The sequence below is a fragment of the Pongo pygmaeus genome, chromosome X, assembly GCF_028885625.2.
Source record: "Pongo pygmaeus isolate AG05252 chromosome X, NHGRI_mPonPyg2-v2.0_pri, whole genome shotgun sequence".
Lineage (NCBI taxonomy): Eukaryota > Metazoa > Chordata > Mammalia > Primates > Hominidae > Pongo > Pongo pygmaeus.
Genome location: NC_072396.2, coordinates 16,033,234 through 16,057,237, shown reverse-complemented (window position 1 = coordinate 16,057,237; position 24,004 = coordinate 16,033,234). Strand labels below are relative to the sequence as shown.

The window sequence follows — 24,004 nt, the reverse complement described above, 5'->3', positions numbered from 1 at the left end:
TACTTTTCACCATCCAGTGGATAGTGCCCTCCAGGAGGGCTCTTTTGTTTTATTTCCCCTCCCTGGTTTACAGGCTTTTCACTGAATCTGTTTAGTATTTGTTTATTTAACAAAGACTCACAGAAGGCATCACGTAGCAGACATGGGACTAGGTTATACAGTCTTAAATGAGACATTAACAGTCGCTGACTTCATGGAGCTTTCCAGAATAAACAGTGTGACTGGGAAAGTGGATGAAATAGCTCTAATGAACTCTGATAAGAGGTATTTAAGGGAGGAAACCGAAACTAATGAAGAAAATGAGGAGTAGAAGTAACTTTGGGTTTTATTTACCTGTTCTGTTCCAGGGCTTCAACCTACTCCAAATCCCTTAGCTGAGAAAATAAATATATACATATTATTATGAATACTGTCAATTTTTCTCATGTATCCTTATAGTAAGTACATCTTGAGGAATAGTATTTTGAGGTTAGGAGAATTCTCTTTAACACAAAACATCCACTGTCATCTTCATCGTAATATTTATCCTTTTCTATTTTACTTTCAGAAACAGAAATAAACTTCCTGCTCAAACAAGCACTCACGATTGTTGGGACTCTGCCATTTACTTACATGTTAGAGAAGTGGAGGTGGATGGTCTTTAAAGGGGAAATTCCCAAAGACCAGTGGATGAAAAAGTGGTGGGAGATGAAGTAAGTCAATGAATATGCAATCAGTAAAATGTTTTCTAATGAGTTTTCTGTGTATTTAAAAGCATTTGACTGGCATGTACACACACACACAGAGGCACACATTAACTAACTACTTTTTGTATTTTTAGTTTGTTATATTTTATATTTTAGTCTCCATTTGGATACCATCTCCTCAGATAAAATTTCCTTGGGTCAGGTGACACTACTTCATACTCTATATTCTTAAGTATTGGCTTACTCATTAAACTATGATATGTTGAAAGTGATCAATTTATTCATTTTACATATTCTTTTATCCAGCCTTTTAAACAAAATGGTGACCCCACATTTTAGGCAAAGCACTGGGGATCCAATGCTAATAATTTCAGGTATGGTCCTCAACCCCAAAAAACGTTTAGTTTATGGCAGGATGTGGAAAATTAAACCACTGCAATTTGTAGTGTTGTGATGGGAGGGTACAGGGTCCATTAGTGTCCAGGGGAGATCCAAAGCCCAACTGGGGGTGTCAGGTGAGGAGAGGCATTTAAGCCCTGAGAAAGACGTGGGTGTAGAGGGGAACACAGAGAATTCCAAGCTAGAGAGAACCTGACACATTTGGGCAACAGTGACCGTTTCCATGGTTGCAGCACTACATTACTCATTGCTGTGTCACAAGTGCCTCACACTGTGTCTGTCACATGCAAGTATGAAATAAATAGGTTTTTGGATGAAGGAATTATAAGAGAAAAAGAAAAAGAAGGAAAAAAAGAAAGGAGAGAGGGAGGGAGAGAATGGAAAAAAGAAATCTATCTTCTTTTTACCATCATAGACCCTGGTCAATTATTTCTTTCTTTATTTTTCTTATATTTTCTTTTCGAAGTGAAGATCTCATGTGTAACAAGCAGTTCCACATGCACAGGTTTAAAACAGTACACTTCTTCTGTCAAGATTCTCTCTGTTAACATAAATCTTACTTGGGAGGAAAGATGCAGCACCTATAAGAACTGTTTCCAGTGTTTAAATATTACTGAAGTTATGTCTACAATGATCCTGCAATTTTAAAGGAAAAATGTATTCCATTTAATCAAGACCAAATACATGATTTTGCTACCTTTTTTTCTGGCTGGATTAATCTTTTGATCCCTCTTAGCTTATTTTAAAGGCACATGGAATCCGATCCTTAGAGTGATTCATTAATGCATCAATTGTTCCTTTGTTCAATAAATATAAATTAATTCTTTCAGTAGTGTCAGGCACCATGTTTGACACTGGAATTAGAGAGAAGACCAAGACACAGCCCCGCCTTCTAGGAGCTCAAGTCTCTAGGGCAGGAAGTTACTGTAGGTGAATAACTGCAAAACAGGGAGATAAATGGCAAAGGAGGCACAACTAGAGAAGGCTAAAGGAGATTGAGGGGTTAATTCTGCCAGAAGGTGGATGGGATCAGGGCCAGGCTTCACAGAGGAGGGAACACTTGAGCTAGGTAGGCGTGGAGAATAAGTAAGATTTCAATTTTATTAAATTCTGTCTGCCAGGAGTACATGAAGTGTGGTGCCTGAGAGGAATTATTAGGGCTTTCACTGTACATTTTTGGCCATGCAATGCACTTTATGAATTTTATTAAATTAGTCTTTTGAAGACATAGCTATTTTCCAAGTGTATATTCTGGCTGAATTAATTAAAACTAAGAGATAACCACATAATGAGCTTTACTGTCTGATTTTTAAAAAATTTTTATTTATTTTTTATTTTTGTAGGTGATTTTTTTTACATTGTTTCTATTTCACCCAACAACCATTTCTAATATAAATACCATTGATTGGCTGGACACGGTGGCGCCTGTAATTCCAGCATTTTGGGAGGCCGAGGCGGGCAGATCACTTGAGGCCAGGAGTTTGAGACCAGCCTGGCAAACATGGTGAAACCCCGTCTCTATTAAAAATACACAAATTAGTTAGATGTGGTGGCGCACACCTATAAACCAAGCTACTTGGGAGGCTGAGATGGGAGAATCTCTTGAACCTGGGAGGCGGAGGTTGCAGTGAGCCAAGATCGTGCCACTGCACTACAGCCTGGGTGACGGAGTGAGACTCTGTCTCAAAAAAAAAAAAATTTTTGATTGATGAAACTGCACTGGTTATGCCCACCTGCTTGTGATGCTTGTGATGGGTGATCCACAGCTAATGTGTTGTTTTCTTTTCTCCCCAAAGGCGAGAGATAGTTGGGGTGGTGGAACCTGTGCCCCATGATGAAACATACTGTGACCCCGCATCTCTGTTCCATGTTTCTAATGATTACTCATTCATTCGGTAAATTACAGTTTTCTTGTTTCTGTTTAACTTCTAGGGTTTGTGGACAGCTGTGCTAATAACGACAAAAAGTGGGGATAAATGAAGTGATAATTATAATTTTTCTATTTCCACCCATAACTACCAAGCTCAATACAGATGCTCCTTGCTTTACAATGGGGTTACAGCCCAATAAACTTATCATAAGTTGAAAATACCTTAAGAATGCACTGAATACACCTAACCTATGGTACACCAAAGCATAGCCTAGTCTACCTTAAACATGCTCAGAACACTCACATTAGCCTACTGTTGGGCAAAATCATCTAACACAAACCTCATTTTATAATAAAGTGTTCAATATCTCATGTAATTATTTAATACTGTGCTGAAAGTGAAAAACTTTGGGTACTTACCATTAACATATACAGCTGAAAGCACTATTGTAAAGTCGAAAAATCAAAAGTCCAACCGTTGTAAGTTGGGAACTGTCTGTATAGATGATCAATTTCAATTCAATTTAAACTAACACAATTTATTGGGTTAAATTAAACTTGTGTAAGATCTTGTCCCTGCCATCAAGCAATCAATAGTATCATTGGGAGAAATAAAAAGTAGTTTCGTCTTCTTGTTACTGGCAGTTTATTGTACATTGTAATAGAAAGAGAATTTTTAACTTGAAGTCCAAAAACATATGTTCTTCACCTAGTAACCCCAGTCCTTGAATTTGCTGGAGCTCAGTTTATTTGTAAAATGAAAATAATATTATTGACTTGTTATAAGGATGGATTTGCATCATTTATGTGAAAGGGCTATTAATCTGTAAAACACAAAACAAATGTTAGCTAACATTTAACAGAGTAATATTGCCATGTTTATCAACAGATACATAAAACGCAAATAGGTTATGATGAGTGTAGAGTTCATGTCTGGAGAAAGAGATTTGATCAGTATCTCTTTGGTTACTTGGGCTCCAGATTTAAATATATGCCCCAATCTATAACTCTAAGACAGTAAGTAAACACGCGACTGCTTTTTTGTTTCTTTGTCTCCTGTGCAGATATTACACAAGGACCCTTTACCAATTCCAGTTTCAAGAAGCACTTTGCCAAGCAGCTAAACATGAAGGCCCTCTGCACAAATGTGACATCTCAAACTCTACAGAAGCTGGACAGAAACTGCTGTAAGAAATACCTCAAAATGTTGAACCTCTCCTAGTATTCAGTATTACTCATTTCCATGCCTAGGTTTGAATTTGATTTCTTTGTTCTAAAAAGAAAATTTTATGGCCTCAAAATGTCCTCATTTACAAACCAAACATTTAATTTGTGGTCAGACAGGAACCTAGACCATACAACAATTGGGTGGGCCATCTCTTTTCTCCCTATCATAACTACAGCCTTCCTGGTAATTGGAAGGAAACAGCGATTTAGGGAGGAATATATCCGTTAATATGCATTCTTTTCTTATCTGCCAGAAGCAAATTTAGCCAAGTCAAAGAGAAGAAACCATAGATCATAGATGTAAATATATGTACATCTGGAACCCCTCAAAAGGCTCTGAACCCCCTTTTTTTGTGTAGCAATATGCTGAGGCTTGGAAAATCAGAACCCTGGACCCTAGCATTGGAAAATGTTGTAGGAGCAAAGAACATGAATGTAAGACCACTGCTCAACTACTTTGAGCCCTTATTTACCTGGCTGAAAGACCAGAACAAGAATTCTTTTGTGGGATGGAGTACCGACTGGAGTCCATGTGAGTACACCCAGTTGACAAGTTTCACACCCATTCCTTGTCTACTTCGTCTAGTCTCCTTTGGCCCCAGTCTCATGAGGACTTGTGACACAGCTGAGAATGTTTCTTTCTCTATAGTACCTGCTTCTTTCTCTGCTATGGTAACAGCTGCCATTTTATGGGAGAAAAATCACAACTGTCGAGCACTTATGTATGAGACATAGTGAAAGCAACTGTACAGACAAACACACACAGATGCATGCACATGTGTGCATACACATACAAGAGTGTGTACTCTTTCAAGTCTGTTTTATTAGTCTCATCTTTAAAATACATATTATAACTGTCTCCAACCACCTGTACTCGAATCCTGCTTTCCAAAGACAAATACTTTTTTTTTAAACAATTTTAATGCTATTATCTCTTCTTTCTGGCAGTCACTTTCATATTTCTAAATAATTTTCTTATATTGCTATTTTGTTATTGCTCAGTTTTAAACCTTCACTTTGGTCTACTCTTCCACTTCCATTTCTTGCTCTTCCAATAAGGCCTTATAATGATTTTTAGTAAAACAATTATCAATGTTTACATCACTATGCCTGAAGAGCCAAGTAATGTACTATTTTGTGTCCTTTCTTATGTGGCTTGTTGTTTGTCTCAAAGTTTCTACTTGCCTGAATTTTTTGGCCTACCTAATTTGCTATCTACGTTGTGTTAGTTTTTCTCCCAAATATTTCAACATATCTATTCTTTTCAGTCTCATTTTTTTTTCCCTAGAGACTTCCCTCTTGGAGTCTTATATTCTCCTTTCCCAACATTTGTTGTTCTCCTGGGTTGAATCCACTGCTTCCTAGATTCCATGTCTTCTTTCTTGGATTACCTCTTGTTTTTCTGGAGCATAGCCTCCAACTGACTGTCTAAGCAAGGACACAAGGGGTAGGAGGATCAACTGTTCTCCAAAGTGGTTTTAACCACACCCTGACTTCCATTCCTCTTCTTTTCAGCCCAGTATTATTTTCCCACCCTCACCTGTGCTTGAATTCCAAACCTCTTCTGGATTTTTTGGCTCTTTGTGCTGTGCCCCCTCTGTGTACAAATTAGGTCATGGCTTCCTGTCCCTGAGAAAGCAGTTACCCCTGTCTCATCATTTCTCGTTTTCCAAAAGTCTGTTGATACTTTTAAAAGATCCCTTTACTATCACTTTAGTGGGATCTTGGGAGGAAAAGGAAATAAGCACATGTGGGCAATCTGTCGTCTGTAACCAGCAGTCTGCTATTTCTCTTTAATCAGATGCAGACCAAAGCATCAAAGTGAGGATAAGCCTAAAATCAGCTCTTGGAAATAAAGCAGTGAGTATTCTGGACAGTGAATTGATTATTTTTGAGTGCACATTCTTCACTTAAATAGGACACAATAAACCCATTTCAGTGTGAACTGAAAGAAGAGAAGCCATGTGGTTCTTTTCAAAACTATAAGTTCCAGATTCTGGCCTTTGGCTTTGGGTTTTTAAAGTAACCTATTCCTTATTGGATAAGCTATTCCTACTTTTTATTGCCTTGAAGGTGTTATGAACTTCAATGAGAAAACATCTGTATCAATCCTTAAATATCGGATACCAATCCTTTCAATTGACTCTTGTCACCATTACTTTTATTCCAGAAAGAGAATATAGTTATATTTTGAAAGGTAGTTTGTTTTTAGAAGCAGTACAGTTAGGTTTTTCTAGTTTGTTTTATTTTAGTCAATCATCTGTATCCTGGCTTCACTCAGAGTGTGGCCCATGGACCAGCAGCATTTGAATCACCTGGAAGCTTGTTAAAAATGCGTAATTTCAAGCCTAGCCCTGGACCACTTAATCAGAATCTGCATTTTAGCAAGCCTCCAGGTGATTTGTACGTACAATCAAGACTGGGAAGCTCTAATTTAGAACACTGCTTCTCAAACTTGGCTGCACAAGTGGAATCACATGGCAAGTTTCAAAAATATTAATGCCTAGGTTATACACCTCCAGAGATTCTGATTTAATTGTTCTGGGGTATGGAGTCAAGAGTTGGGCATCAAGAGTGTTTAAAGCTCCCCAGGTGATTCTAGTCACAGCAAAGTTTGAGAACCACTTATTTAGGGAAATGCATTTTGGGAGTAACAAAATATTTTACAGGAAATTGTGTTATTTACACCTCAATGTGAATTATTTACTTAGCTATTGCTCTGTCGTTAACACCTGTCTCAGGTGATCCAGCCTGAGGAAGTAGTAGCTTTGATTGGGAAAGAGGAGAGGAAAGAGTAGTCTCGGGTAAATGGGGTTCAAAAGCCTGAGAGTGGGCATGACACCCTGAAGGCTTTGCAGGGTTAGAAGTCAATCTGGGACTATTGGATAAAACGGTCCAAGATGCTACAGTAAATTGTTGTCTGCATTGGATAGATCCAAAGATTGTGTTTCTACCCCCTTACCTTTCGTGAAAAGTTAAACATTGTCCAAGATTCAATAACACTTTTAGTATAATTTTCATAGGTAAGACATCAAAACATAAATAACTCAAGAGTAAAAAGATCAACATTCAAGAAAGAAAAAATGAAAATGGAAGTGCATTTCTTTCCAATCGTTAAGAGTTCAAGTTCCTATTTCGTAATAATCATTGGGTGATTGTGGGACTATTTCTTTGTCATATTTTTATTAGCTCTTCCTTGGCTTAATAAATTTTAATTAGTCTCAGCAGATCAGGATATTTTCAATTATCTTTTTTCTTGACATTTATACTCATCCTCTTTCCATGCAGTGAGGGTTGGTAAATAGTGTTCAGGGGGTTTGATTCTGTAATGTTCTGAGGCCAATTCACTGAGCAACAATCTGTTTTGATGAAACGAGATCATATATTTAGTGCATCTACACAACAGGGTCAGAATATCTGCTCAGTTCAAGCTATTTCATGGTGAATTCCAGTGGATCTATGGCATTATTTTGAGAACTCAGCCTTTAAAATCTTTTATATTTTATATTTATATAGTAGCCAGACTGTTATTAGTAACAATATTAATAATATTATTACTATTAAAGGAACTCCTCCAAACCTGGGTGAAACCAAGCTGAAGTGAATGTAACAATTCTTTTGTGAAATATTATAATTTTTTAAAGGGAAAGGAGAAACATACAACTAGTGCCATTCATTGATTCCTACTGCCGGCTACTGGAGGAAAGAGTGAATGCTTTCTTTTAAATCTTTAAAAGCTATGCAAACATAAGCTATTTGTTTAGCACTGGAAAACAAGAACAAACAGATTAGCTTGCTGTTTACAAAGTGTTATTTTTCATTTGAACTTCAAGTTTTTCTTTTACACTTATAGATAAGTACATTTCTGAGAACGTACCATAAAAATAGTAAAAACTGATTTTGTCCACAATGTACAGACATTTTGCTACAAAACCCACAACTTTTGTTTGACTCCCATCGGTAAACCTACACTCAAGGTGTTAATTTCAGTTTACATCAAACTAAAGTAAAAGGACCCATGAACCCAATGGTTCCTAAAGCATGGTTGCCTGACCAGCAGCATTACCACAACCTGGGAGTTTGTTAGAGATGTAAATTATTGGGTTTCATCTCAGGCTTCCTGAATCAGACGCTCTAGGGGTGGACCCAGCACTCAGTGTTTTAACTAACCCTTCAGGTGATACGGATGCACACTTACATTAAAGGTCACTGACTTAATGAATAGCAAGAATCTCTGGAATATTAAGAATAATTCTTGAGGAGTATCAGATTATAAATGTCTTATGAGTCCAGCTGAGCAGTGTCTTTCTTCTGAATTTGCAGTATGAATGGAACGACAATGAAATGTACCTGTTCCGATCATCTGTTGCATATGCCATGAGGAAGTACTTTTTAGAAGTCAAAAATCAGATGATTCTTTTTGGGTGAGTTGATTTGCTGGGTTCTCAAATTACTCCAACTAGGATTTCTCTTACTCTTGAGTCTGAGGAGATACTCTGCCTAAACTTTTCTTCAAGTGAAATTGATACAAATCTCCTAGTAACTTGTACTTCTTTGGTATTGTAGAATTTGGGTGACTCCATAGAGGGCTGATCGTGCTTTATTTGACTGGTAAATTGCAAGAGTATTGTTCCTACTAAACAGCTGTCACTGTCTTCTCAGATGCTCTCACACACCCTCAGCACTGAAAGAAATAAAAGGCAGAACTTCCTGCCTTCATTGACCTATATTCTAGTACGTATGTTGTGTGTGTGTATATGTGTGTAATATGTAAGTGAAATATAAAATTACAAGGTACTAAGTGCTAGGAGAAAAATATAAAAGGGTCTGGGGAGGGCTGGTGTGTGTGTGTGTGTGTGTGTGTGTGTGTGTGTGTTGGGCAGGGGGTAGGTCAATTTTAACCAAAATGGTCAGAAAAGACGTCACTAATATTTGAACAAGTATATGAAGCAGGAGGGAGAGAGTGAGAGAGCGAGAGAGCGAGAGCAAGAGCCAGCAATGCAGACAATGGGGAAAGTGTCTCAGCTGGGGGAAACAGCAGGTGCAGACCCTGAGGAAGGAATATCCTCGGCCTGTTAAAGGAACAGCAAGGAGGCCAGTGTGGTTGGAGCAGATTAGAAGACAAGTGGAGACATGGCCAGGATGATGTTAGGGCATAGAGGAAGGAGGGAGAGACAAAAGGTCATGTGGGCCTTGAAGGCCGTTCTAAGGACTTTGGCTTTTATTCTGAGTTAGATGGGTAGTCACTCAAGGGCTATGAGCCACATGATCTACCTTATTTTGTGCTAGGATCACTTGACAGCTGTGAGAGCACAGTCCTGTCACATCGTATGGTAGACCTCACTCATTACCTTCATCCATGGGTGCAACACGTTGTTTTCTGCTGGGTAGGACCAGGTTGTGGGTGTAAATCTGTGTGTGGTACTGAGCCATCTCTGCCCACCACATTGTTTGCCACAATCCTGGGCCACCAATTATTCCTTGTTGATTCTCCTGCTGTTTTCAGTTTGGAAATTTTCTATCATTGAAAAAGATGTGGATTTTATATAAAGGCAGAACAAATAGTGCCAAAACTTGATATCACAATTTTTATGTAGTTGATTTCATGTGCTTTGGGCAGCATTAATGTTTTTTTTTTGACAATTACATCCTCTCATTGTTTGCCCTCCCCCATGTCTCTCTACCCTGTGATCCTCTCTCTAATCTCCTTTTCACCAGCAGGGGAAGTCTTCATTCTCTTTATTGTGTCCTCTGTGCCACAAGTGAAGATGTCTGTTTTGTTTCTCTACAGGGAGGAGGATGTGCGAGTGGCTAATTTGAAACCAAGAATCTCCTTTAATTTCTTTGTCACTGCACCTAAAAATGTGTCTGACATCATTCCTAGAACTGAAGTTGAAAAGGCCATCAGGTGACATTTTACTTTCATCTAAGGGTGAGGGGGTTACCAAATACAACAATAACCAGTATTTTATGTGTTCTTCCTGTGTGCCAAGCATTATTCTGTGTCATTTACATGTGTTACCTCATGCTACAAACTCCATGTAATTCCAGAAGGATCCCACAGCAAGGGAATAATCTTGATTTGAGTTCCCCCAGATGTAGGCTCTTACAAAAGGGAAGGAAAACTATAGATTACATGTTATCAAGCAAGTTACCACTATGGGCAACTAGAGCTCAGTCCTGCTGGGAAATGTGGAGAGACTGTGTAGAATGTGCACCTGAATTGTCCCATCAGAGGGCTGAGGAAGCTGGGGTATTTATTTACCACCTCCCATCAGTTATTGGCTGAGAACTGCTTCCAGGTGGCATTAATTCCCCAGCATTTCAGCAGGCAGGGCAGATCTTGTGGTCCGAGAATGCTCTCTGGTAAAGGGGAGCAGGTGCTGGTTGAAGAAAGTCTGGCTAGAACTCACGGAAAATAGTAAGTGCAGAAGGGACGTGGACAGGTATTGCCATCATTTGCTCTCGGGACTTTGATGTAGGATTCATTTAACTGCCCAAATCCTGAAACAAGGTAGGCAAGTACAGGATTCCTTACATATTTCTTGGCCTCTACGCTAGGTGAGGGACTTGCAATGAATGTTTAGAAGAAACAGTCTGTCCAATTTGCCTCAATTGTTTCCCACAACAGACAGCAGGAGTGAAGAATGGATTGACCTTGCAGATGGTTTCCTGTCATTATAAAAAGGCTTAATATACCTACTGCTTCTGGGCAGCTCACTAGGTGGCCCTCTCGAGCTGCATCAGAGTCCTGTTTAACTTTGGAAGCAGATCTAAGACCTGCTGGGCAGGGTGTGCCTAGAAAATCTGACTTGGTTGGAGTGTATGACCCAGCTGTGCCCAGAGACTCACTCACTGCCTCCAGAAGACTTGTGTCTGTCTTGAGGAAAACTTCTGGCTGAGATCTTTATGAAAAAGCTCAGCCTTCTTGGATACTCAGCTGCAAGCTACAGGGGACCTCAGACTCTCTGTTTCCAGGATGACTCTTTTCAGACCTTTTCTGGCTGAGGTTGCCAGGGGTTACCTGACTAATCCTGCATTGATCTCTCTCCCTCTCTGGTGGACTCTGACCTCCTGACCTGGGCTATACCCAAGCGTAGGAAGATGAGATGCCAGACACTTTGGTCTTTGATCCAGAATGTTCTCCATATCACTGTTTTTTTTTTTTTTTCTTTAAACAATCTTTATCCTTTTGCCTCCATAAAAGTCAGCCATTTCCCATCCCAGTGCTGAAGACACTGGCAAAGGTCCCTTTCTTATGTGCCTCCCCAGTGCTACCTCCAAATGCCAATACCTTTTATTTGGAAAATATCACTATAGAGACTTGGTCATAGGACCTGATTCATTTGTATAATAGAAGAGGTGTATCCAATTATCCGTTTCCATTATTTGATATAAAGTCATTGTAGATGTACTCTGACAGAAGGGAAATTCTTGCCAAATATGTTAACTTTGCCCTTAAACACAGCAGTCACAAATGAATAAATGCCAACCATTTATACATTTGCACACTTGCAACTCAATTTTCCAATGGAGCTGTTGATGAACCTAATCTAGGTTGCAAGGTATGAAAGATGCATAATTGTCAAAGACTTATATCTTTAATTAGACCTATTTACTTTGCTCTTATGATTTTAGGTGTATATTTCTTTTTTTTTTTTTTTTTTTTTTTGAGACGGAGTTTTGCTCTGTCACCCAGGCTAGAGGGCAGTGGCGCGATCTCGGCTCACTGCAACCTCTGCCTCCTGGGTTCAAGCGATTCTCCTGCCTCAGCCTCCCAAGTAGCTGGGACTACAGACATGCGCCACCATGCCTGGATAGGTGTATAGTCTTATGATAAGCTCTATTAAATCCTTTCAGGAACAATGATATAAACAGTAAATAACTACATACAATTTTATTTTGTCTAAGTGTCCCCTTTGCTGTTTTTTGCTTTTGCAAATAGGATGTCCCGGAGCCGTATCAATGATGCTTTCCGTCTGAATGACAACAGCCTGGAGTTTCTGGGGATACAGCCAACACTTGGACCTCCTAACCAGCCCCCTGTTTCCATATGGCTGATTGTTTTTGGAGTTGTGATGGGAGTGATAGTGGTTGGCATTGTCGTCTTGATCTTCACTGGAATCAGAGATCGAAAAAAGTAAGTGGCCTTTCCTAGACTTAACTATCCAAAAATAGAAAGATTTAGAGAACAGTAACTGGAAAATTTTCAGTAAGTGGTAGATTGTATAGACCAATTACTTAGTTGGACAATTTTGCAACTAAATACTCTGATGCATTCCCTAGAAATTTACTAGATGTCATCAGCAGTTCATCTTCCTAGTAAGCCCACACAGTAAGTATCTGGCCTGGGATTTATTAGCATGCCCTAGTAAACTCCATCCCAGCCACAGTGTCATTTCCTTCCTACAAAGAGGCACTGCAAACTCAGCAGGTATGGGTGGGCTCAGGGAATGGTTTTCACTGCTGTCACTGCTGAATCCTTTTCAGTCTAAAACTGGGGACTGGATTGCTGGAGACTGGATTGCTGATGGGTTTGAACCATGAAATTGTTCAAGAATGGGCTGTGAAATTTCTTTGAAACTGCTACTCTTGGTTTTTTGTTTGTTTGTTTGTTTTTTTGAGACAGAGTCTTGCTCTGTCACCCAGGCTGGAGTGCAGTGGTGCAATCATAGTTCACCGCAGCCTCGATCTCCCAAGCTCAAGTGATCGTCCCACCTCAGCTTCCTGAGTAGCTGGGACTACAGGGGTGCGCCACCAAGCCCAGCTAATTTTTGTATTTTTTGTGGAGACCAGGTTTTGTCATGTTGCCCAAGCTGTTCTTGAACTCCTGAGTTCAAGCAGTCTGCCTGCCTCGCCCTCCAGTGCTGGGATTACAGGCGTGAGCCACCGTGCCCTGCCCAAACTGCTACTCTTTACTCAGCTTTATTTCTCATGGGGTAGCTCAGACTCTATGTGATTCTCTCAGTTCATGGTTAGGCACGCTTTAATTTGTTCCTGAACCGAAGATCAAAGTTCATTGAGGATTTAAATTACTAGAGACCTGATTTCTAGTCTTGCTTTGCTACTAGATGTTTTTCTTCTATCCTTAAGAAATTGACTCTTGCTGGGCTTATGGAATGAAGGTTAATATTTTACAGCACCTAACAAAACTCTATGCACACCTCAGGTTGTTTAAACATATTCTTGATTGAATCTCTATATTTGCTAGTCTATTTTGCTCAATTTTCTTCACTATAGAGATTTTAATAGCTTCATCTAAAAAATTAGGCATTCAATGTGTAATACATTCATATGGTGAAAATTAAAAAATACAAAGGTGAACATGAAGAGTCTTCCTTATCACCTTTTGCCTCCAAGTTCTCTTCCCAAAGCCAAACAAAATTATCAGTTCCTTGGAGATACACACACACACACACACACACACACACACACACACATATATAGTCTTTTTTTCTTTTTTCTCAGACATATATATATATATCTCCTTTTTAGTATACAAATATATACTTTTTTAGTGTGTATATATGTGTGTATGTGCATATGTATATCTCATTTTTTAGTATACAAATGTTAGGCTATAAACAATGTTCTGCATATTTTGTTTTCCACTTAATGTTTTTTTTTAATTTTTATTTATATAGGTGTGATCCACCACACGCAGCCCACTTAATGTGTTTTAGAGATCATTACACATTAGTTGCACAAAAAACTTCTCCTTTTTTCTGGCAGTATAATTTCCATTTCACGAATGGATTGTGATTTTGATAAACAGTCATCTATTGATGAACTTTTGTGTTGTTTCCAAATATTTGTGTTTACTTAAAAAAAGTGGTGGCTTAATATAGATAATTTCCTGAGTATGCCAATATACCCGTAAGATGAATCCTAGCAGTGGGAAAGCTGGGTCAAAGCATACGTGCAATTGCTAATTTTGATAAATATTGCCAAATTGCCCTCAATAGCGGCTGTACCAATTTATACTCACATCAACAGTTTATGAAACTTCCTGTTCCTCCCGCCCAGCCTCCTTAACACAGATTGCCCTCAAACTTTTTGATCTTCAACAGTTCGATTGATTTTAACATAAGTATATTAAGGCAACCTTGCTCTATTTAACAGGAAAAATAAAGCAAGAAATGAAGAAAATCCTTATGCCTCCATCGATATTAGCAAAGGAGAAAATAATCCAGGATTCCAAAACACTGATGATGTTCAGACCTCCTTTTAGAAAAATCTATGTTTTTCCTCTTGAGGTGATTTTGTTGTATGTAAATGTTAATTTCATGGTATAGAAAATATAAGTTGTTAAAGATATCGTTAAATGTCAAAACTATGACTCTGTTCAGAAAAAAAAAATTGTCCAAAGACAACATGGCCAAGGAGAGAGCATCTTCATTGACATTGCTTTCAGTATTTATTTCTGTCTCTGGGTTTGACTTCTGTTCTGTTTCCTAATAAGGATTTTGTATTGGAGTATATTAGGGAAAGTGTGTATTTGGTCTCACAGGCTGTTCAGGGATAATCTAAATGTAAATGTCTGTTGAATTTCTGAAGTTGAAAACAAGGATATATCATGGGAGCAAGTGTTGGACCTTGTATGGAATATGGATGGATCACTTGTAAGGACAGTGCCTGGGAACTGGTGCAGCTGCAAGGATTGAGAATGGCATGCATTAGCTCACTTTCATTTAATCCATTGTCAAGGATGACATGCTTTCTTCACATTAACTCAATCCAAGTACTATGGTGATTTGCCTACAGTGATGTTTGGAATCGATCACACTTTCTTCAAGGTGACAGGTCTGAAGAGAGAAGAATCCAGGGAACAGGTAGAGGACATTGCTTTTTCACTTCCAAGCTGCTTGATCAACATCTCCCTGACAACACAAAACTAGCGCCAGGGGCCTCCGTGAACTCCCAGAGCATGCCTGATAGAAACTCATTTCTACTGTTCTCTAACTGTGGAGTGAATGGAAATTCCAACTGTATGTTCACCCTCTGAAGTGGGTACCCAGTCTCTTAAATCTTTTGTATTTGCTCACAGTGTTTGAGTAGCGTTGAGCACAAAGCAGGCACTCAATAAATGCTAGATTTACACTCTCCTTATGCTTACTTATGTGCTGGGGCTTCTTTACGTTGTCTGCTTTTCAGTTCTATGAACAAAGTTATCATCTGAGTGTCTGGGGTTCCTGACCTCCCAAATGTCTCGTGACATATTGCAAATTCTCAGATTGCTTTATTGTACAAAGCAATTTTAAAATTAGTCCCAAAAAAGTTGTGTACAGTGTATACACCATCGGGTTAGGAACCAAACCTGATGCTGCTTTTGTATTTCTCGCAGTCACTACCCCAGTGTGAGCACAGCATTTCTTAGATACCTGAAGATTGGTTAAAACTATATTAAATATATTAACATATCTAAATTCTACGCATTAACTTATTCTATGTGGTGACCAGCATAATGTTACAATGACTTTGTACTTCATAAATTCTCTATGGTAATTGTGGATCAATTAGCCAAGTGAAGGGAAGATGACTTTCATAATCTATAAAATAACCTCAAAATAAGGGTCATTTGAGGCTCTTTGATGTCTTAATTATCTGATACCCAGGTAGCAGAGATAGAGTTCTTTGTTATTTTACGAGATACAATCAACATTTTGCATCACCATCTGCATCATCCTGCCATTCACTGGGCCCACAGCTTGGGGCAACATACAATATAATTTACTCCTTGGCTAAGCAACCATTTCATAGACAGTTTTTTCTTTTATCTTGTATATATCTCATCTTCTCTAATATATCATGAAAATCTTCTGTCAAGCTACTGCTATCTAAACATCCTTTGTAGTTGCCACAAGGTCTTTATGAAGTTCATAAACTTGGTTCAACACAGTGTAAGAATCATTTCTGCAGGAACCAATTTCATCATCTAACACCTTCAAAAGAGCCTCCCCAGACATGGCAAAGGACCGATGTGCATGTGACATAGTGTCCAACTGTAACACAGAAAGAAAAACCTGCTTATTTCCATAACTTAACTTTGGGGTTTTCTCCAGAACAGTCCTCACTGTGCCCACCAGGTAACGCTTGTGGTCCTTCTCCTGTGTAGCAGCATCCTCTGAAAGGATGCAGACTCTACAAACAGGGACCGGTGCCTGGGCCTAGGATGGAAATTGGCAAACAATGGCCCATGGGCCAAATCCTGCCCACCACATTTTTTGTTTTGTTTTGTTTTGTTTTATTCTGTTCTGTTTTGAGACGGAGTCTTGCTCTGTCACCCAGGCTGGAATGCAGTGGTGCGATCTTGGCTCACTGCAACCTCTGCCCCCTGGGTTCAAGTGATTCTCCTGCCTCAGCCTCCCGAGCAGCTGGGACTACAGGTGTGTGCCACCACACGCAGCTAATTTTTTGTATTTTTTTGTAGAGATGGGGTTTCACCATTTGGCCAGGCTGGTCTCAAACTCCTGACCTCAGGTGATCTGCCTGACTCGGCCTCCCAAAGTGCTGGGATTACAGGCGTGAGTCATTGCGCCTGGCCACCCCACCACCTGTTTTTGTCTGGCCTGTGAACTAAGAGTGATTTTTACATTTTTAAGTGGTTGAAAAAAATTAGAATAAGATTTCATGATAAATGAAAATGATATGAAATTCAAATTTCAGTGTCCGTAAATAAAGTTTTATTGGAACCCAGCCACACCCATTCATTTTCATATTGTCTAGGGCTGCTTTCATGCTACAGAGCAGAGCTGAGTAGTTGAAGTAGAGACGGCATGGCCCACAAAGCCATTTACAGACAAACTTTGCCAAACCCTGGGCTATAAGGAAGCAAGGATTAAATGAAACTGCTAATGCAAAAGGGCCATTGTGGAGCTCACAGACCAGAGAAACATAGTGATCAGGCCAGAAGGGGCAGGTGCTAGCTTCCTCTTCTCTGGTGTCTCTCAATGAACTATTCTTCCTCATTTGAGACCCTCCTCCCTCCACATTTAGGTAAAGATGGGGCCTTAGGTCCAATCTCTCCTCCTCATAAACCCACTCCCAAGATAGAATAAAAACTGAGAAACTCAACTTGCTACATCTACTGTGTTGGAATCTTAATGAACTCAAGTAGATATGAGGTGAGTTTTGCCAGACCCTCTTGACTTTGTGTTTGACTTCTGGTAGGTCAGAAAATGCTCAGCAAGACGAGGGAGCATCTGTTGGATTTTACCTAGCAAGTGATTTATCTGAACTTGCTCTGCAGCCTGCCCTTTGGGAAAGTTTCTTACCACATAGTCTTCCTTTTTCTTCACTGCCAAAAGAGTGTAGGCAGACATTTGGTTTAAGATAACAACAATAAATTCTGCATATCACCACTAAACACAGTTATACAGCATTAAAAAATCATTATGCACGTTTGAAATACTATGAATAGTGTTCTTTTACTTGGCTCCTCCTAGCATCACTGGACTTATTTTCTTTATTATTATTATTATTATTATACTTTAAGTTTTAGGGTACATGTACACAATGTGCAGGTTAGTTACATATGTATACATGTGCCATGCTGGTGTGCTGCACCCATTAACTCGCCATTTAGCATTAGGTATATCTCCTAATGCTATCCCTCCCCCTTCCCCCCACCCCACAACAGTCCCCAGAGTGTGATGTTCCCCTTCCTGTGTCCAAGTGTTCTCATTGTTCAATTCCCATCTATGAGTGAGAACATGCGGTGTTTGGTTTTTTGTCCTTGTGATAGGCATTACCATTCAGGACATAGGCATGGGCAAGGACTTCATGTCTAAAACACCAAAAGCAATGGCAACAAAAGCCAAAATTGACAAATGGGATCTAATTAAACTCAAGAGCTTCTGCACAGCAAAAGAAACTACCATCAGAGTGAACAGGCAACCTACAAAATGGGAGAAAATTTTCGCAACCTACTCATCTGACAAAGGGCTAATATCCAGAATCTACAATGAACTCAAACAAATTTACAAGAAAAAACAAACAATCCCATCAAAAAGTGGGCAAAGGATATGAACAGACACTTCTCAAAAGAAGACATTTATGCAGCCAAAAGACACGTGAAAAAATGCTCCTCATCACTGGCCATCAGAGAAATGCAAATCAAAACCACACTGAGATACCATCTCACACCAGTTAGAATGGCAATCATTCAAAAGTCAGGAAACAACAGGTGCTGGAGAGGATGTGGAGAAATAGGAACACTTTTACACTGTTGGTGGGACTGTAAACTAGTTCAACCATTGTGGACTTGTTTTCTGATAAACCTCTAGTGGTACCTTAAATTGCTGCCTGACTTGATTTTTGCAGCTAGGCTTCTAAGCGGAGCTTTGGCCTCTTTTCATAGTAAACAATTCTGTATTGTTTGAATTTTTGCAACAAGCGTGTATTTTGTTATAAAGAGGATTATTTTTAAAAGGTAAATATACAAAAATAAGAAGAAGAAAGGAAAAAAATCTTCAAGAGGGAGACCAGAAAGACCCAGCTTGTGCATGAGCTCATCCTCTGAGTGGGGAAACAGTCTGTGGTGCAGGAAAGGCTGGCACCCCCATCGGACTGTGGGTCCATTGAGAAAGAGGGTTTGGGTCACCTGTCCTTTCTTTTCTCTTGGGTAGGAAAGAATCTAGCATACAGTCAACACTACAAAAAAAAAACTACAAAAATAAAATATACAAATGCCCTAGTGATTATTTTGAGTTACATTTAATCATAAATTGAGATTTGTGTACTTCTGTAAAAAATAGAAGACTGTTAACGCGTGTCAATTCTCTGTTGAAATGAAGGAATTATTAATGAAATGTCAAGAAACAAATAAGCAAGAGGGAGCATTGAAACTAGCTGGTGGCTGAAGGACAGAGTGGGATGAGAGAGGATATAAGTGTCTCTGAGAGATTATTGACTGATCTCTGGAAAATAGCAGCAGGGTTTAATTGGGGTGTCTCTTCATTGTAATGGTGCCCTCTACAGAATCTGTCTCTCCCTTCTTGACATTATAGAAAAGACAATGGAATACTCGGAAAGAGGTTAAAACCTGTGGGTTCAGTAGCAGGCCATGAAGAAGGGCATCCGCAGGTACTGTTTTAAAGCTGAAATACTATTTAGTAATAGGCATGAGAAGCTAAAATAGTACTTCTGTATTTTTGTGTTAAGATAGCAGACTAAAATAGAAACTTCAGTTATCAAACTAGCCAGAAGCCCCAGATCCCCAAACTCAAGGATTTAACATGATTAGACAGATGGTCACCAAAGTTAGTCCACAAGTAGAAGAATTTACAGCACCATGTCATACATAGTTCATCCTAATTTCTACCAACTTCACTGGGCAACAATCAATCGTTTTATCTCCCTCAATGACTCTTGTTATCTTCAGACCTGAAACTGATTCAGAGACCATGGGGCCCACAAACCTAATCAGAGTAACATGTGTTCATTGAGTACACATGTAGACATGAGAATCTCCACTTTCCCCTTTTTTCTCTTGGTAAAATGTTCACAAGTGTGCAGGTAGCACCTGCTACTCCAGCCATTCAGGCCTTAGATCTGCAGCTCTATATTTTGTATCCAGGTCTTGAGATTTGGGAAATAGAAAATTTTTATCTAAAAAATGGAAGTACTTTTGGTTATCAAACTCAGACATTAAAATGAATGTGCAGTTATGCCATTCTCCCCCTTTAAATTATGTATTCATCTCTTGAAACTGTTCACTATTGCCACAAGTAGATATATATTAAACTAATAATACCACATTGGACACTATATCTCATACCCTAAATCATAATGATATATATCTAATCAATAACCAATGTTATTTCTTTAAATAAATAAAAATTTCTGACAAACAGCTCTGTATCAGCCCACTCTCTGTCCCTTTGTTTTTGTCTTTACAACTCCTCTTGCAACTGCTGCTAATCAAAGTGTAGATTCCAGGCAACTTGAGTCTTTGCTCCCAGGTTATAATCCTTAAACTTGACCCAAATAAACTGTCTACTTATAAAAAAAAAGATGATTAGAAAGCAACAGTGTAATTAATTCTAGAAATTGTACCTTAGCATCTTAAAAAATTTGCTTTATGTGAAACATATTTAATATATTATTTAATATTATTTAACTTTAGTTTTATACATGACATAAAGAGTCATTGTACTAATCTGGATATTAGACGAGAATTGTGCCATTTGGATTGGGTAACTGACCACCTGATGATACCCCACCATATAATGAGGTCCCCTAGGGCAGTTCAGAACAACTGCTTCAGTAACATTTGGGAGTTTGCTAAAAATACAAATTCACAGGCTGCACTCAGACCTCCTCCGCTAGGTTTTATGGAGGTAGTTTCTAGGAATCTTTTCATAAACTCTGCATTTGATTATCATGCCTACTGAAGTTTGAAAACATTGAAATATTAAGACAAATGTCCACATTTCTGTACTTGGTAGTATATTTAATTGTTGTGACAATGACAATATAAAGAAAAGAATGAATATCCAATAAGTAATTTTTCAGTTCTGCTCAGTCTTTACACATGAATACAGTCTCTGTATTGCAGTCTGAAAATGTGCTTCTGCTATAGGCTGGAAAGTGTTATATCAGGAGCAGCATAAACAAAATTACTAATTTGATCTAAATTTCAAGGAAATCTTTTGTTTCCTGCCTTGTTCATTTCTAAATAATAGACAATATAGAGAACACTATTAAAAACTAGCTAAATTACATTATGCCTTGCTACTTTCCTTAAAATGAATGAAAATGCTGGCCAGCATCTATATTCATTCTTATCAGCACTCCTAATTTCTTCTTCAATGCTTGTCTTTTTCGCGAAGTGGTTCAATGGAAGACAGGAGTTGCTGAAATGTGGGACGCTTTTCTGGAAGCTAAACAAAAACAAGAAACCCAATGTTTTAGATGATGAAAGTTATGATCAATGATAAAATATATAAAATATTTACATCTAAGTCCTAAAGCTAGCAACTTTTAAAATGTGGAAACACAGCAGACATTTCAATTGAGGTCAGAAATAAGGCAAGGACACTCACTATAATAACCACTCTTAACATTATGTTGAAGGTGTTAACCAATGCAATTGGAAGGCAAGAACAATTAGAGCCCCAATAATTGGAAAAGAAAAAGTCTCTTTATTTGCAAGCATTTTAGTGTATACCTGGAAAATCTGAGAGTATCAATGTTAGAAGAGTCTTAAAGAATAAAGGAATTCACTAGGAGAGCAGGATATAAAATTAACATACAAAATCAATAGCCTTCACATATACCTACGGTAACCACTTAGAAGTTATCATGGAAGAGAAAACCCCATTTATAATAGCAACGCCACCAAAATAAAACACTAAAAAAAGTCTCCCCCTCTAAAACGGGGACGACTTTAAAACGCTGCTGAAAAATGCAAATGTAGACTTGACTATATAAAAAAGCATCCCTGGCCAGGCGCAGTGGCTCACGCCTGTAATCCCAGCACTCTGGGAGGCTGAGGTGGGTGGATCACTTGAGGGCAGGAGTTCGAGACCATCCTGAACAACATGGCAAAACCCTGTCTCTACTAAAAATACAAAAATTAGCCAGCTGTGGTTGTGCACAACTGTAGTCCAAGCTACTCGGGAGGCTGGGACATGAAAATCACTTAAGCCTGGAAGTTGCAGTAGGCCTAGATCATACCACTGCATTCCAGCCTGAGTGATAGAGCAAGACTCTGTCTTAAAAAAAAAAAAAAAAAAAAGCTTCCCTCATTCTCGTTCTAGACTGGGACAAGTCAGTATCATAAAGATGTCAAATTTCCCAACTTAAAATACAAACTAAATACAATCTCCTCAAAAATATGAATGAGTTTGTTTCAAGCTAAACAAATTGATTCTTTGGCTTATAGAATTAAAAATATGTAAAAATGGCTAAGAAATTATACAGTAAGGTGAGCAATGAGGGGTGCTAGCCTACCTAGTATTCAAACATATCATAAAGTCGCTACAGAATCAGAGCAGTGTGGTGCTAGCACATGAACAAAGAGACCAAAGAACAGAAGAGGAAGCCTCCAAATAGATTCAAGTACATATGGAAATTTAGTATAATATTAGGGTGGCATTTCACCACCATTAAGGTGGTATCTCATTCCTGATGATAAGATGGTCTTTTAATAAACAGGGCTGCCAGCAACAGAATAGTCACATAAAATTATATATTTGGAGCCATATTTAATACCATATACCATAACAAACACAAACTATATCAGAAACATAAATGGAAAATAATGCAATCATAAAAGTACTAGAGGAAAATCCGGGCAAAAGTCATTATAATTTGGGCATGAGAAAGCCTATCTATGACAATTTCCAGAAGCGATGAAAACAAATATTGATATATTCAGCTATATTAAGAAAAACTTCTGCATGGTCAAAAAAAGAAAAAAAAACCCACCCACCCTCAATCAAATAAAGCTGATAACTTAAAGTATTACTCTACCTAATTTGTAAAGAGATCTTTAAAACCTGATAGAAAAAAGAAAAAAGACATGACAGATAGTTCAGAAAGATACAAAATGACCCTTAAAAACATGAAAAGAGCCTCAACCTCATAATTAAAGATATATATATTAAAGCTGCACTAAGATGCCATCAAGCTTTCACTTATCAGATTGGCAAGAATTCTTCAAAAGCTTGACAATGCACTCCATTGGTGAGGTTGTAAGAAAATAGGTACCCTCTTACATTGCTAGTGAGGCAACGCCTATGGAGAGGAGAAGTTCATATGCTACTTTTTCTTTGTAAGAGAGAAAGGGAAGCAAGAAAACACACATCTGTACATATGCTTGTTTTTGCATACAGAAATACCAGAAGGATGAATCAAAATCTAATGAAAATTGTGAATGTTCTTTCAATCTCTTTATGAATTGGGAAAGTCACAAAATAAAATCTAAAAAAGGAGGGAAAACCCAAATCTATAAGCTCTGCTCATTAGGTGCAATGTTTTAACTGGATATTGTTGTCTCAATGCAAACCCCTCTTCACAGATTCTGCCACAATTCACACACTTTTATGAACCAACCGTGAGAAGAAGGCAGTTCCTCCCAACTCAGGGCCCCTGTCCATCCTACGGTGCAGTCATATTCCCAGGAGCTAGAGTAGGGAGGGCCAGGGAGGTTCTGGGCTTCAACTGAAAAACCCTTGTCTGCTCTTCTTCATCTGACAGGTGACAGCAGTAAGTCAGCCTGGTTGTGACCAACTCTACCCAGACCCAGTCTGACCCTCTAGTGCTGCCTGATAATCTTAGACACAACATTTTTGTTTGTTTGTTTGTTTAAAAAGCCTTTATTCATTTTTTTAATCAGGGAAAAGGACAATCTCAATGTCAATTTGTCACCTAATCATAAATTTGAACTTACAGGATTCGCTACCCTAGACACTGCACCTACTGACAACACAACTTAAAAATGAACTTCCTTCCATTCCCTAAAGTTGGATGGTTGCATGTTGAATGAATAAACAGAATCCCTTCCAACAGCTAACATTGGTACTTGGCCTAGGTGTAAGGACAAATAGCGAAACAGCAGCAAAAAAGGCCAAAAGCATTGTAACTTGATAGCTCAGCAAGTACAATCATTGTAACAAAGTTGTAGGCACCAAATTAAAAAAAAGCGGGGGCTCATCAGCATAAGAAACTTACACCAGTTTTGTGAGGGCACCCGTTGTGTGAGATCAACTACTCTGCCTGTGAACACGTATGCCAATCCCAGTAGCCAACATTGAGGCAAAGGTCCCCAAATCCAACTAACTACACTGAATGCAAAATCCAAAGCTTTTATTTATCC

General features: G+C 38.7%; 2 protein-coding genes across 5 annotated transcripts in view; one reads left to right on the top strand and one right to left on the bottom strand.

The window, feature by feature from the left end:
* ACE2 (angiotensin converting enzyme 2) overlaps nucleotides 1-15,287 on the top strand; it is a 41,067-nt gene extending 25,780 nt beyond the window's left edge. For both annotated transcript variants that reach the window (XM_054471966.1, XM_054471967.1), the window contains 9 exons: nucleotides 548-692; nucleotides 2,882-2,980; nucleotides 4,020-4,142; nucleotides 4,542-4,714; nucleotides 5,984-6,042; nucleotides 8,506-8,606; nucleotides 9,974-10,090; nucleotides 12,128-12,322; nucleotides 14,305-15,287. In XM_054471966.1, coding sequence (XP_054327941.1) covers nucleotides 548-692; nucleotides 2,882-2,980; nucleotides 4,020-4,142; nucleotides 4,542-4,714; nucleotides 5,984-6,042; nucleotides 8,506-8,606; nucleotides 9,974-10,090; nucleotides 12,128-12,322; nucleotides 14,305-14,413 — 1,121 coding nt within the window. In that variant the 3' untranslated portion in view covers nucleotides 14,414-15,287. The remainder of the gene's footprint in view (nucleotides 1-547; nucleotides 693-2,881; nucleotides 2,981-4,019; nucleotides 4,143-4,541; nucleotides 4,715-5,983; nucleotides 6,043-8,505; nucleotides 8,607-9,973; nucleotides 10,091-12,127; nucleotides 12,323-14,304) is intronic.
* A 5,331-nt stretch (nucleotides 15,288-20,618) lies between these two features.
* BMX (BMX non-receptor tyrosine kinase) overlaps nucleotides 20,619-24,004 on the bottom strand; it is a 57,798-nt gene continuing 54,412 nt past the window's right edge. For 2 of the 3 annotated variants that reach the window (XM_054471963.1, XM_054471964.1), the window contains exon 19: nucleotides 20,619-21,065. In XM_054471963.1, the coding sequence (XP_054327938.1) occupies nucleotides 20,991-21,065 (75 nt within the window). In that variant the 3' untranslated portion in view covers nucleotides 20,619-20,990. The remainder of the gene's footprint in view (nucleotides 21,066-24,004) is intronic. The other variant, XM_054471965.1, reaches the window with a different exon arrangement.